The sequence below is a fragment of the Impatiens glandulifera genome, chromosome 9, assembly GCF_907164915.1.
Source record: "Impatiens glandulifera chromosome 9, dImpGla2.1, whole genome shotgun sequence".
Taxonomy (NCBI): domain Eukaryota; kingdom Viridiplantae; phylum Streptophyta; class Magnoliopsida; order Ericales; family Balsaminaceae; genus Impatiens; species Impatiens glandulifera.
The window spans coordinates 28718484-28733390 of NC_061870.1; the positions used below are offsets into that span (position 1 = coordinate 28718484).

General features: G+C 34.3%; 4 protein-coding genes across 5 annotated transcripts; 1 reads left to right on the top strand and 3 right to left on the bottom strand.

Moving 5' to 3' along the window:
- Positions 1-1550: 1550 nt before the first annotated feature.
- On the bottom strand, positions 1551-3552 carry LOC124915060. 2 transcript variants are annotated; one of them, XM_047455708.1, is made up of 5 exons: positions 3151-3552; positions 2498-2675; positions 2180-2418; positions 1958-2106; positions 1551-1891 (listed from the first exon to the last, which is right to left on the bottom strand). In XM_047455708.1, the coding sequence occupies exons 2-5, from the start codon at positions 2650-2652 to the stop codon at positions 1688-1690; spliced, it is 747 nt and encodes a 248-aa protein (XP_047311664.1). In that variant the 5' UTR covers positions 2653-2675; positions 3151-3552; the 3' UTR covers positions 1551-1687. The 2 variants fall into 2 exon arrangements, with proteins under 2 accessions (XP_047311664.1, XP_047311663.1); XM_047455707.1 differs by having other exon boundaries at positions 2498-2705; positions 3151-3551.
- An 872-nt stretch (positions 3553-4424) lies between these two features.
- Positions 4425-5218, bottom strand: LOC124915634 (probable calcium-binding protein CML45). Its single transcript, XM_047456389.1, has one exon. It carries the CDS (start codon positions 5152-5154, stop codon positions 4564-4566), a length of 591 nt encoding a protein of 196 aa, XP_047312345.1. The 5' UTR covers positions 5155-5218; the 3' UTR covers positions 4425-4563.
- A 4374-nt stretch (positions 5219-9592) lies between these two features.
- LOC124914796 (granule-bound starch synthase 2, chloroplastic/amyloplastic-like) lies at positions 9593-11788 on the top strand. Its single transcript, XM_047455405.1, has 6 exons — positions 9593-9694; positions 9756-9987; positions 10051-10115; positions 10195-10455; positions 10536-10580; positions 10658-11788. Exons 4-6 carry the CDS (start codon positions 10348-10350, stop codon positions 11786-11788), a joined length of 1284 nt encoding a protein of 427 aa, XP_047311361.1. The 5' UTR covers positions 9593-9694; positions 9756-9987; positions 10051-10115; positions 10195-10347.
- A 9-nt stretch (positions 11789-11797) lies between these two features.
- Positions 11798-13386, bottom strand: LOC124914798 (defective in cullin neddylation protein AAR3-like). The gene is made up of 8 exons (XM_047455406.1): positions 13321-13386; positions 12957-13077; positions 12826-12889; positions 12660-12735; positions 12509-12591; positions 12318-12417; positions 12112-12240; positions 11798-12021 (listed from the first exon to the last, which is right to left on the bottom strand). The coding sequence occupies exons 1-8, from the start codon at positions 13367-13369 to the stop codon at positions 11870-11872; spliced, it is 774 nt and encodes a 257-aa protein (XP_047311362.1). The 5' UTR covers positions 13370-13386; the 3' UTR covers positions 11798-11869.
- Positions 13387-14907: the final 1521 nt, after the last annotated feature.

Here is a 14907-nt window from a genome sequence, read left to right on the forward strand (position 1 = left end):
GATGAAGTGATAACAAAGAGTCATGAGTTGTTATAAATTATAGGATTGGGAAACAAGAAAAAGAAGGGTTAATTAATTAATAAATAAAAGGTTGGTTGCGGTGTTAAATCAAGAACAAGCAGTGGCCCCTTGACTATAAAAGGATGACAACCACCAAGAGGACAACACCACATTATGCAGGCACATGGAACATGAAAGAAATTTCATCTTTATATTTATATATATAAATATATATAAATATTGACAAATATCTTAACTAATTTCAACCATGCATTTATTAATATTATTTTTACATTCATCTATATTAATATCTATACCAATTAATTTAATTAAATAATTAACCAAATATCGAAACAATGTGGTTTTTCTTTCTTATAACTTGTAAACAAATAGATGTTTTTCAAATAATGAGTCCCACCCGATCCTTAAGTAGATAGAACATGAGTAATTACAGTACCTGTTCTATGCAATATTGTTTAATTACTTACTACAAATTATTAATAATTAATTATATATGTCATGTCTATTCTTCATCCAGTACTATATCTATTCTATATGTATATACGGATCTCTGATAGATCACGTTATTAATTATCATATGGAACAACAAAGTATTAAGTTATCCAACAATTCAACTATATTGTATATATTTATTTATTTATTTATTTACCTCACAGTTCACACCGACACTTGCATCATGTCCAATCTTAAATAATAAATTTCATAATTTTTTTTTCTCTTTTTTATTATTATAAGTGGAATGTAACTCTAGTTTCTCTAGGTTGCATGATCATGTTGCTCCCTGAAATGGGTCGACATCTAACTAGCTAGCTAAATATTTTTGCTTTATAATTATTAACTTATTTTTGTTATGGCATATTCATATATAATAATTATATATATATAGTGAAACATCCAAACAAACAATTCTGTACAAGTCAAACTTCTTATTTATCTATCACAGTTAAAACAACATTAATTCATTCAACATTAAAACCAACAAAAAAAAAAAACAATAGAAAGTGTGTTAAAAGGTCAACTTCAAGATCGGTCATTTTTCCATCATAATTCACCCAATTATAAAGTTAATGTGTCTAATTTCCTTCAAGGCCTTAATTTAACGAATTTAATTAATTAAGATATTAAAAGTTTCCAAAATTATTTAACACATTCATCCTTTATATATTAACCTTTTGTAAAAAGAATATTTAGAAAAAAATATCACATTTTAGATTTTATTGTTCTTCTCGTTCTTATAATGGTATCTAATTACAGGCTTAGTGGAAAGGCAATATTAATATTAAATACTGATTTTCATTATTACTATTATTATTATTAATTGTTCTAGATTTGGATTGAATAGATAGGCCCATAACCATAAGGCCCACTTATTTTAAATAGCCGACCGAGAGTTACATTATTACAGCCCACTTAATCTTCTTCTCAAAGGTTTTTATTTAACTTCAAAGAAAAATTGAAATACAGTTAAATATTTGTTCATCTTGTAAGCTGGGTAAAAAGTATTTGTTTTATACCCTTCAATCTCAAAATGAAAATAAATTTATCCAATTTAACACAAATCCTACTCGTCTTGTGTCCATGAATTCTCCACAAAAATCCAATATTTGTTAAACTAGCTCATATTATTATCAACTTAAGAAGAAGAATAGTACCCCGAAAATCAATATCAAGCTTGAGCCTCTTCTAGCTCCGTCTTCGAAAGGAGCTTAGTGGAATGAGTATAATCTGTATTTTGAATAGTTGAATCAATGTCCAAATCTGTTGGACTGACTATAAACTGATTCTCGAGAGCCTCTATCGTCTTGCAAATGAAATCTGATCTCGACATGTACTCTTTCATTTTACAAATAAACTCGGTATGGCTTCTTGCCTGCATATAGCATGCATTCTCTAGTTAAGTTAAATCATTGAACCTTATTCTAGTCAAGACTTTTACCTCTCGATACTGAGGAGCTCGTGCAGGTAGCTTCAAGTACCCCATGTTTCTCGCTTCATAATCCCATAAGAATGATGTGTGGTGAATCCATCGCTTTCTAGTTATAGACTGAGCATTTCCTCCAATTTTGTGTTTTCCAAACACATAATCTACATTGCAAGGCTTGTCGTCATCAAACAAATTATTATTGTGGAGGAAAGAATGAAGTTTTATTATATCTACCATTCTCGCGTAGTTGAAAATCTGCAGTTCCTTGGAAAACGTCGCTATAGATTAAGCTACTCCATTCCATGATGGTTCGCGGATATGGCTGGACACTTGGGAAATCATCTCTGTTGCATATAAGTGAAACAAAAAGTGTCCCATCATCAACAATGACGGTTCCGCCTCCAGTGAACCTTCTAATGACAGGGATATGATCTCTTACAACATTCTCAATATCAACAAGCTCACGCACCTTCCTAACAAAAACAACCAAAATTGTGTCAAATTCGTGAATATTTCAGAAGTAACTATGTAATATAATGGGGATTTATATACCCGGACAAGCCCATGACAACCGTGGGAGAGTTTGTTCCGTCGTTTATGATGCACCAATTATGTGATGAGGTCCGAAGCAGCTGTTCCTCCAAGTGCAGCTGTTTTAATATCGGAATTCCCTTGAATCTGACCAGATTTATTAGAGGAAGCCCCATGCTTTTAGGTTTAGGTTAATACTCTGTCCTTGCCACAACAAAATAGTTCAGATCTGTCACAAAATGCTGAAAGAATCAGAAGGGAAAGAAAGTCTTTGAATTCAACTTTTCAATGGGTAAAATGCATATGTATTGATAAATGTGGTAGAAAAATCAATACTTTGACCAACAAGATCTGAAATTCACTGTTACTTGTATTCTGTACAACTACATAAGATATGAAATGGAGGATATAGTCCATATACAATGAAGGATGTCTCTGAAGGAACACAATGAATGAACATGATTTTGAAAACTATTTTCTTATATGACTCACTGCCGATTCAATAAAGATACAAACTTAGTTCAAGATTATAATCGAAGGTGTATCCAAGCACTAGATTATTAACTAAGCATCAAATATAAATCCATTGAAAACAGACAATGTCAGTTCCATAAGAAATCAACTATCAGATACGAAAACATTCAATCAAGTATTGATATAGGCATATAACTCACCAGCTAGATTGTTGAACACAGGGATCGGATGCTCTTCTTTGTGACTCCGTCGGGGGAGGAGGCTAAGAATGGGGAAAACTAGGGTTTAGGGCGAAAATTGGAAATGGGAATCGCCTTGTTCTGCTTCTTCGGCTCTTCTCGAATCTCGACTGACTTCTGTAAGAAAAAATGGATCTTCGGTTGCCCTGATCCGGTGAGTTGTCCTAGCCCATGGACTTGGTGGGCTTATCCTGCGAGATCCTCTGACAGTTTGATCGTCGCAGGAAGATTGCGAGGGAAAGATCAAGTAATGCCGCTGTTTGACCTCGGTTGAGATGAAGAATAGGAACAGCGCCGCCAGGAGATAAATCCGCCACCCAAAAATTAAAAAGGAAAGGAAAACTCAACCATGGCCTTCATTGCATATCTTGAGAAGTTTTTTTTTAATATAAATATTTTAAATATATAATTGCAACAAAATGACCAATAAATAATTGAGGGAGCAATATTAAGTTGAACCTTACCTATTTAATAATTCTTGCCAAATTATCTAACCCAAACTCACCTCGATTGATCAGACCAACTTGAATTCAATTCAATTTAACTCTTTGGATTAAAATCATATCTCTATTTCAGATTAAAATGACAATACAAATTAAATTATAAATTCACTTCTAGAAAATTTTAAAAAAAATGAATGAGTAAGTAGGAAAATGTAAACTCACCACACCTTATAAAAGAAAATACAAATGGGTTAACGAGTCTATTTTGAGGCATTTTAGGTCGATTCAATTTTGACATATTTATTATTTATGTTAAAATGACTCACCTGATTTCGACTCGAACTCAAAAATACATAACCCTAACAAACCTGTTCTAGGATTGCTACGGACTTTATCTCAACTCAATATTTTTAGGATTTTCATATATGGGGTCGGCACCCTTACGAGAGCTACCTATTTTTTACCCCTCTAAGATGACAAATCTATGGATGAGTCGTCGATCATCAATCAAGGAAAGAGGATTCACGATGATTATCATAAAATAATATATTCGGATTCAAAGTTAGTATGCTAACAAAGTTTAGTATTTTGGTCTTGGTTTAAATAAGGGACCCATCCAATCTTGTTGTACCAGGTTTTTTCATATCCGGTTAGGGGCCATCTTTTTCGTGTCGGTTAAAAAATCATCTTTCATAATTTTGGTGACTTAAACAAAATATGTGATGAATAAGAAGATTTGAAAAAATAAAAAAGAGATAAAATTAATATTCTTGTATACAGTCTCAAACTAAAATTGTTATAATTTGAATACCTTATAATTGAAAGTTCAACTTTTAAAATTAAAACTAAATAACTTCATTCAAGCCTGGTACAACAATTAGGCCAAAGAATAACAAAGATTAAAAAAATGGAATAAATGAAAAAAAAGGAACTATGAGCAAAAGCTGTTCTCCATGAGTTTGACAAACTCTTGAAAATCAATCTTCCCATCCCCATTAAGATCAAACGGTCTAATCATCTCCTGGAATCCGGATCCCACTTTGAAACCCATTAAATTACAGACAACTCTCTGCACTTCTTCCGAGTCAAGAAACCCATCTTGATTCTCATCAAACACATCGAAAGCTGCCTTCACCTCCTCCAAGCTCGCTTCTTTTTCTTCAAAAAGTTTCGACATTTGCTCTGAATTCAATATCACCCTCTCATTCTCATCCTCGTCATCTTCAACATTAAAACAGAACCCCATTCTCCCCATCACCATCTCCACGTCTTCCCTGCGTATGCTCCCGCCGCCATATTCTTCTCTCAGCATATCTGAATCCTTCTCCTCCCCCTCCTCAGCCTTCACTAATTCGTTCAAGAACGGGAGACCTCCTAATTCTGATTGAACGCAAAGCTGTGATTTTGACAAGTTTTTGTAAATCTTCTTTGCCCAATCAACAAAGAACCTGAAGAAGATGAGTGCTGGGAACATGGAAAACATGTTAATGGTGGTGGGTTTCTCAATTGGAAAGGTAGACATGGTTTCTGATGATTTGCCTTGATAATCAAAATACAAGTTCTGGTCAATTGATGGAGAGATTGGTATTGGAGTTGTGTATATATATATAATATATATATATGGAGAGATTCAAAGAGGCGGTGGGTAATTGAATGGTATGGAGAGTGAAGGCGCGGGGAAAGTGAAAGAGAGTTCGATGTATGAAATCAGGAAGTTTCCGTGGAGAAGATGATCAAGTCAGAACAGGCCGGCCTCTGTTTTTTTTATTTTTGCTGGGAAATTTTGTGAGAAATTAGTTGACTTTTATGACGTAACAAACCTTATTGCCAAGTCTTATTCCAAATTTTAATTATTAATTTAACAAGTTTTAAATAACTTGTATGTACCTAATCTTATCACCACCTAAAGTTTTAATTGTTATCCAACTTACATTGTTAATTATCTATAGTAATACAAGAATTTTTATTTATAAAATACATATTTAATTTTTTAATTTTATTTTTAAATAATAAATAATAAAATATTTTTAAATTATAATTTTGTTTTGATTTTTTTAATAATTTTAATATATATATATATAATTTATTTATTTATAATTGTTAAATAATCATTTTATTTTGAATTTTTTAATTTTTTAAGTGAGTTATGTGGTGTCATGTTTCTTGCATTAAAACTAAAATTAAGAATTATAATACATATTATATTTTATTTAAAATAATTATGGTCAAAAATCAAAATTATGTAAATAATAATAATTTAAATAATAATTTTTTTTTATTTTTTTTAATAAGATTAACAATTTCGTAAGATAATAATATAAAAAAAAATTATTATTTAAAAATATTATTAATAATTATATATAAACAAATTCAAAACAAAATTATAATTTAAAAACATATAATTATTTAAAAATAAAATCGTTAAAATATTAAATATATATTTTAGTAAATTTTAAACAAGTTTGTGTTGATAAGACTTGATATGTTTTGGCTATTTTTTTCTGATAATTTTGACAACTTTGAAGCTTTGACAAGTTCACATTTGACTAAATTATTATATTATGCAAATACTTGAAAACATTTTTTTTTCAATAGTCCATATTCAGCAAAAGTCAGGATTTCAGTTAATTGAAGGGAATTAATCAAATGTAGCAAATGTAAAATACTAACTGAAGAAGAAAAATAGATGATTTCTTACAATTCTAGACCTGGAGATTTTCCATAGAATATATATATACATGACCTAATTGTTATTTGTGACATTTAAATTTCCCAATCATACTTGCTAGCTCCCCTTTAATGCAACATATTCAAAGGGTCACAAACACAACTAAATTGAAAAGAACAAACATGAAAAGAAAGTTGTGAGCATGAACAACCATATGTGGTTCACCCGTTGCTTGATTGCGAATGAATTGGTGATTGAGGCTAACTGAGTTGAGCCCAAAAGATAAACCTTAAACAACACTATGTACAAAAGATGAGATCATGAAGAGGTTGCTCATGCTATGCAATATGCATGCATATTTCACACTCAATCCATAAATAAATTGATAATCCAAAGTCAAAATAGCTCCATGATGCAGACATCTTACCGGTTCCATGACATGCATCCAAGAGAAGAATCATTACTAAATAGCTAATTGTATTATACAGAATATTATAGCACTACCTTTAGCTAATTGTATTACTACTTGATGAATTACTATTCAGCTATGATCAATTTTACGTAATTATTCCAATTTTTAACTAAATCAGTTGTTGGCTGACTTGACAACAATCTGAAAGTCATTCTATAATATATATATCTCTGGCAATCGATCAGGCATACTACATATAAAGGAAGGATATATATGAGATCGAGTTAAAAGAAACTAAGGCTAGCTAGACTAGATGGCTTTGCTGCTGTTTATATGTTGGTGCATTCTTGAGTCAAAAATCATCCCTCCAGGATTTCTCAAGTTGTTTTACTTGAATTTCTATATCCATCCCTTTTTCCTCTTCTTCTTCCAGATTTTCTTATGGCTAAACCAGTTATGGACTTGCCTCTTGCGCCTCATCTGCTCTCTTCTTCGCCTTACATCCATCTTTGTCAGCTTCTTCTTCTACACCTCTACTAAACTACCAAATACAACAACAACTACTAGTACTACATCAGCTCATGCAACTGCAGCACCGACTGTTAAGAGACCAGACATTAATGTTGTTAAGCAAACATTGATATCACAACACAAATCTTATGTACTGAACAACCATCATCGTTATCTGCTAACAGAAACCAGCTCAGAGATTCAAATGAGTACTGTAGTAGAATCTAATCATCTGCTGGAGGAGAATCGCCATCATGTGCATGAAGCATTAACAAATCAAGAAGAGGATGTGATCGATGAATCCACAACAATAATCTCGCAGCAATCTTCTTCATTTAGCTCCAATACTACTCCAATAACCATTTCTAGTTCAAGCTTACAAGTTATGAGTATTATTGCTGCTGAGAATCTGGAGGATGACATGGAGGTTCTGGATATGGAAGAAGAATCAGACCCATTCTACCAAAAATACAGTGACAGAATGAGATGGTTTGACAAGCTTAATCAAGATAAAGCTTTCGCCATTGGTGAAATCCTTGAAAGGGAATTGGATATTCCCCAAAATCCAAACACTTCTTCTACTTCTTCGTCATGGGTGAAGAAGGTAGCAGAAATGTTAAGGAGCTTGGAAAGTGATCTTGAATTGGTTTATGTGGCCCATTCATGTTTATCCTGGGACACACTCTACCACCAATACAAAAAGGTTGAAGATGTTCATGATCAGAACATGAACATGAACATAAACTTAAATTACAATTACAATTACAGTACTATCGTTGCAGATAGATTCCAAAAGTTTCAGATTCTCCTAGAAAGATTCACAGAAGAGAACGATAGGAAGAAGAAGATGAGACACTTCATTTATGTCCACTCAAGATTAATATCTTTCAACACACTACTCCAAGTCCCTCCCCTCTCCGGTACAAGTTGTTCTTGTCACCACCTAATCTTATAAAATATTAAATTTCATTATCTATGCAGTTATGGCTCCACGTCAAGATTCTAAATTTAATAATCAATGTCTATCCATTTACATGCCCACTTGGAAAAATCAAATTAAAAATCATATTATTGTTGCAGATCAGGAAGTAATGGTAATAGGATCAATGTCGGAAGACTCAAGTGCAATCGAGGTTGTAAAGGGTATAGAGAAATGTATAGAGGCATTCTGGCAATTCATAAGAACAGCAAACAACAAGAAGAAGAAGATGAAGAGGAGATTTCCATGGATTGGATCGCCCCCACCAGTTGAGGATCCTAGAGACATAAAGCTCTTTCTACAGCTTACTAAAACCCTCAAAAAGGTAAGTTTCCATAAGCAAATACAATATTCAACTCCTACTATAATGTAATCAAGTAATTTGATATGATATTGTGAAGAAGGAGATGTGGATGAAGGAGTTGCAGGGGAAAAGGAGATGTTGTGTTAGGAAATTAGCTGTGAGGCTGTCTGCTTCTGTAATGGAGGAAGAATCTGAGAAGAAGATGATGATGTTCACAATGATAGAGATGAAGCTGGTGGCTATGGTGCTTAACATGTCTATTGTTTCTACATCTCACCTTAAATGGTGCCAACACAAGCTCAATTCCATTCACTTTACACATGAAGGAAGGATCATCACCACCAAACCTTCTTCTTCTTCTTTTACTTCTCCTAGTTCCTGCTTGTTTCCTATTTCTTAACTTTTCTCTGTATTTTCCCTGAAATCCTCTGAAAATAATAACAGTTAACAAACAGAGTCAAATGTGCCCTTTCTTGATTATGGTAATCCCCAGAAAAAAAGGGATAATTTAATGGTGAGACTGAGTCATACATAATCTTTTGCTTAAAGAACGAGCAAAAAAACTAAAACTTAAAAATTAAATTAAAAAAAAAAACCGAAGTGGGTCCCATCATCACCATGCAGACACTCCACTCCACTTCCCTCGCTGGTTCTTGAGCTCGCAATTCTCGGGTCAAAAAGGCCTCCACAAATCCTGTTTCTTTTGGACCCAATATAATCTAACGAACACCGTCCTTCCTCATTTGTCTGTTCATTCTTCTTTCTGATTCTCAGCAACCCATCTTCATTCGATCGCAGCTAGAACAGACGTCGGGACCCGGATTTCATCTCAAAGATGGCGTCCATGGGTTCTTTCCCTTTTGTGATCGATACCGTATTGGACAATTCGTTACTTCACGTCGGAAATAATCCCAAGGGACTGAAATCGCCCTGTTTTGCTCGTCGATCACCCAGAAATTCCATTCAAAACGTGGGTTCAATCGGGCATTGGAATTTGAGTAAGGAAAGAGCCTATTCGCCCAATTCTATACCCATGACAGACCACAGTAGGTGGTCGATCAAGAGAGTTAGAGCAGTTAACAATGGCGGACAGGTGGAGAATGGTGAAGAAGATTCAAGAGATTTGTTCCTGACAAAACTTAAGAAGAGCATGAGGACATTGGAAGACCAGAGGGATTTACTGCAGCAGGTAATAATTCCATATTATTATGCTGTGTTCTTTCCCTTTACTAAGATTTCTTGATATGCAGATTGTAGAAAAGAGAAAACTGCTTTCATCTACTACTATTACACACCCAAAAGAAGAAGAGGGACTTTCTTCTTCTGATCAATTGCAGAATATTTGGCCATCTGGGTTTGAAGAGACATTGCTTGAACAAGAACAAGATGAAGAAGACATGAAGCTCCTCCCTCCATTAGCAGGAGAAAACGTTATGAATATTATACTGGTGGCTGCCGAATGTGCTCCATGGTGGAAAACAGGTCTGTCTCTTCTATTTACATACAATTATTAGAAACTGATTTCTAGAAACTATTCCCGTTTAGGTGGTCTAGGAGACGTCGCAGGAGCCTTACCTAAAGCGTTGGCTCGACGTGGACACAGGGTTATGGTAATTCCTCTTCTTCATTTTCTTCTATTGTTTCATATAATCAATTTAAAGCTATGTTCTTCTTCTTCTTGTTGTTGAGGTTGTGGTGCCTTTGTATGGGAAATTTGCTGATGCTGAATATTCAGGTGTAAGAAGACGGTACAAAGTAGATGGACAGGTAACAAAACCATAGTTGTGTTTGTTGTGTAAAGTGTAAACCATAGTTGTTATCTGCCCATTGCTTTGACAGGACATGGAGGTGAACTACTTCAACACCTACATAGACGGCGTCGACTTTGTTTTCATCGAGAGCGCTATGTTTCGGAACCTAGAGAACGATATATATGGAGGGAAACGTGAGGTACTTAAAACATCATCTTTCTTTCCTGCAACCAATAATGATATACATGGATCCATAAGACTGTCTTCCTTCCATGGCAGGATATATTGAAACGCATGGTGTTATTCTGCAAAGCTGCTGTTGAGGTGATGAGGGTGTTGATTCTTTTTACATATCAATTACGATTTTCTCGCAGGTTCAATCAACATTAGCAAATTTGCAGGTTCCTTGGTTCGTTCCGTGCGGAGGGACGTGCTATGGAGATGGGAATTTGGTGTTCATCGCCAATGACTGGCACACTTCTTTGTTGCCAGTTTACCTCAAAGCCTATTATCGCGATCATGGTAAAATGCAATACGCAAGGTCTGTCCTGGTCATTCATAACATTGCTCATCAGGGTCGTGGTCCGCTGGACGAATTTCCAAAATTGGATCTTCCACATCATTATGTGGACCTGTTTAAGACGCACGACCCGATTGGTGGAGAACACATGAATATCTTTGCAGCCGGTTTGAAGATGGCTGACCGTGTTGTCACGGTCAGTCACGGATACGCTAGTGAGGTCAAGACACTGGAGGGTGGTTGGGGTCTTCACGGGATTATTAACAATAACGAATGGAAGCTAAACCCAATCATGAACGGAATCGACCCAGATGACTGGAACCCAGAATTGGATTTAAACCTGAGGAGCGACGGGTACGTTAACTACTCGGTGGAGACTCTACGAACAGGGAAATCCAAGTGCAAGGCCGCCCTGCAGAAAGAGCTTGGCTTTCCGGTTAGGGAAGACGTCCCGTTAATCGGTTTTATAGGGAGATTAGATCATCAGAAAGGAGTTGATCTTATAGCCGAGGCAATCCCATGGATGTTGGATCAGAACGTGCAGCTAGTCATGCTTGGAACAGGAAGGCCCGACCTTGAAGAGATGCTCACCCGATTCGAGTCTCATCACCAAGGCAAAATCAGAGGATGGGTCGGCTTCTCTGTCAAGACCGCTCACAGGATAACGGCCGGAGCCGATGTTCTGCTAATGCCATCCAGATTCGAGCCGTGCGGGCTGAACCAGCTGTATGCAATGCAGTACGGGACGATTCCTGTGGTTCACGCGGTAGGTGGGCTCAAGGACACTGTGGAGCCGTTTGATCCGTTTAATAATAAGGGATTCGGTTGGACATTCAATGGGGCGGAAGCAAACAGGTTGATCGAGGCATTGGGGAATTGCTTGCTGACTTACAGAGAGTATAAGGAGAGTTGGGAAGGAATTCAAATGAGGGGCATGATGCAAGATCTAAGCTGGGACCGTGCTGCAGAGAAGTATGAACAAGTACTTGTAGCTGCTAAATATCAATGGTGAGAAATAGAGACAAAACAGCTCAAATGCTTTTATTAATCCTTTCGATTTTTACTATGTTTTCATAACAACAAATGTTTAAAACTAACTAATCAAACGTCCTTCATCATGATGCCTTTTCTTATTAGACTGGAAGAAGTTAGCATACTGGTTGTAGTTGTAGGAAGGTTCTAGTAGTCCATATCCCTGAAAATCTTCGCAATGCTTCCTCTTTAATCCAAGACAGTTTTTCAATGCTACAAAATGAAGTAGACGAGCCAATAAGCCAAATAATTCAATCAAAAGTAATCCTCAAATGGTTTTTCAGTATATAAAAAGGCTCTTACTAGACTCTGAATAATCCATGTTACAGGATTGAGATGGGTGCTTGTCAATGTTTGTTTTTGGTTTCGTACTAACTCCACCAAACTTGTACATGTGCTCTACGAAATCATCTATTAGAACTGGCCAAGATCCTGCAATAATTATTAAGTATTATGAGTAATTTTTTCAATTAGTCTTGATAGTATTAATGCAACAATTATATTACCACCTTCTGGGTCATATCCTTCGAAACTTTCATCTGCAAAACAACAGCTGAATGCCAAGACTTCTCTCCATGTATCCATAGAAATGTTATGCCGATGATTTTTCTAAAAAGCAAAGTAAATGGCCAACATTTTCAGTTTCTTCTTGCTTAGTTGCTTATGGGGTTTTAGCCTTGTAAATGGGTAAGAACATTACCTCAACAAAGTCACACCATTGATTCAGCAATCTAAACCTACCAGCCAGCACTAATCTCCAATTACAAACTGCGCGACTTACACCTGCCAACCATTTCAATAAAGATAGTCGACATCTTTTTGCTTTCACATTACCACTATATACAACTTACTTATACACTTCTGGCCATTTTCAAGGGAAACAAAAAACACGAAATCATAGAAGCGCGAGAACTCCCTGAAATCTCCCTACAAAGAAAGCAGTACAACAAACAAACTTCACTCACTGCAAAATATATAAAATTGATCAATGATGTTGTATCGTAAGATCAATCTCACCGTAAAATTTAGTGTCGACATAAGCAAGGAGATTTCCTCGAAGATCATATCCCTGCCAGCATTACTAAAGAATACAAGAAAATGAAATTCTAACTGTATAATGAATTTAATTCAAGATGGTGAATACCTACCTTACACGGACCCTTGAGTCTACAAACTTTAGAAGAAAAGCTAGTGACAATCTTGATTCATGTATTTTTGATTCATCGTCTTCAGGCTCCGCGCCTTCACTTGCAAGAGTAGATGTAATAACTACAAGATTGATTGATTGATTAGTTGTGTATAAAGTGAAACGAATTGTAAAGAGCTAAAATCAACAGTACTGCTAGAACTTCTTGGTTGAATTGAATTACAACAAACTATATTCTTGGTTGAATTGAATCATTAATCATTGAAAGAATCCAACTCTTGTGAACTTAAGCAAGTCAAGAAACCAACAATGACGAATGAAATCGAAATATACAAGATGTAAATGCGAAAGGAAACAGAACTTACCGCAGTATCGTCTGTAGATATCGAAGATGTCGAATTGATCGGAGTCCATGGCGTCGGAGAAATTGTAAGATCGCGAGTGATTATTTGAAAAAGAGGACACGTGAATATATATATATATATATATATATATATATATATATATGGTAGTTGAAGCGGTCTAGTCTAGCGAGTCAGCAATTCAAGGATGATTTGAACCGGTTCTGTTATTTGTTGGACCGGATTGATGAATTGCAGTTACAGATTTCGGGAGATGTACGGCTGTTTTTTAAAATATATTGATATCCCGCCCTTTAGTTTTACTTTCTGATAAAATGCCCTTCAACTTTTCATCTATTTCAATATAGGCCTTCAGTTCTTCTATTTAATAAATATAAACTCTCTTATTTTTATTGTTGATTTGTTTATTTTAATAAAATAAAAAATCTTATTAAATAGAATTAACGAACCATCGTCCAACACACGAAAGTAAGAAATTCGTCCATATCATAAAAAATATAATTTCAAGAGAAATTTCATATTAAATATGAGTTTTAATAACTTTTATTAAAAAATAAAAAATAAAGATAAATTCAATAATTTCATCTGTTTATAAAAAAAATCAATATTTACTCTATGGAAAAATTGGATGAAATAACCCTGATAAAGTCCTTATTGAGAGGAATGATTAGTGCCCAATAAAATTGGCGGAAATGACCACTTTCCTATGTTATGACGAAAATACTTCGCACATCGAGCAGGGGCGGAGTCACACATGGGCTAGGGTGGGCTTCAGCCCCACCTAAATTAAAATCTTAAAATAAAATATTATATATATATATGTGACAAATGACTCTTAGCCCAGTTGGCTATAGGATTAAACTCTGAACATGAGGTCAAAAAAAATAATTAAGATTTATTTATATAAAATAATGTAAATCATATAATAATATTATTTATTTTAAAATTATATTTATATAATAATTATACATTATTTTTTATTTATTTTAATATAATTAATAATACAAATTATTTATAAGGGTAAAATATAAAAATTAAAATAATAATAGTGTTTTATATTTCTTAATTTTAAACTATTTAAAAAATTTATAAAAAAATATAAATTAATATTAATAAACAAGTTAAAATAATTACATTGGTTTGATTCGGTATTTAAATAAAGAATTTGATATCCCTGCTCAAAAACCTAACAAATCTCTTAGAATTGATGTTGATGTAAGTTCTCTTAAACTTGATTCAGCATTACGTATTCCGATATGGAAATATTCTTTTAATAAAATGGATGAAATTAGACGAGCTTATATAAGATGGGGTCATATCAACCTATTAAGGATGAGTACCCGCCGACCAAATTTGGAAATCAAAATCGACGGTTTCAAAGTCATTGGTTTAAGAAATTTACTTGGTTAGAATACTCTCCTTTGAAAGATGTTTCTTTTTGTTTTCCATGTTTCTTGTTTGAACATAAGCAACCCCAAAAGCCTACATTTACAATAGATGAATTCAAATATTGAAAGCGAGTTAATGATGGGGATAGATGCTCTTTTGTTATGCATATAGGATGTAATATTTCACCACGGGCAGTTGATT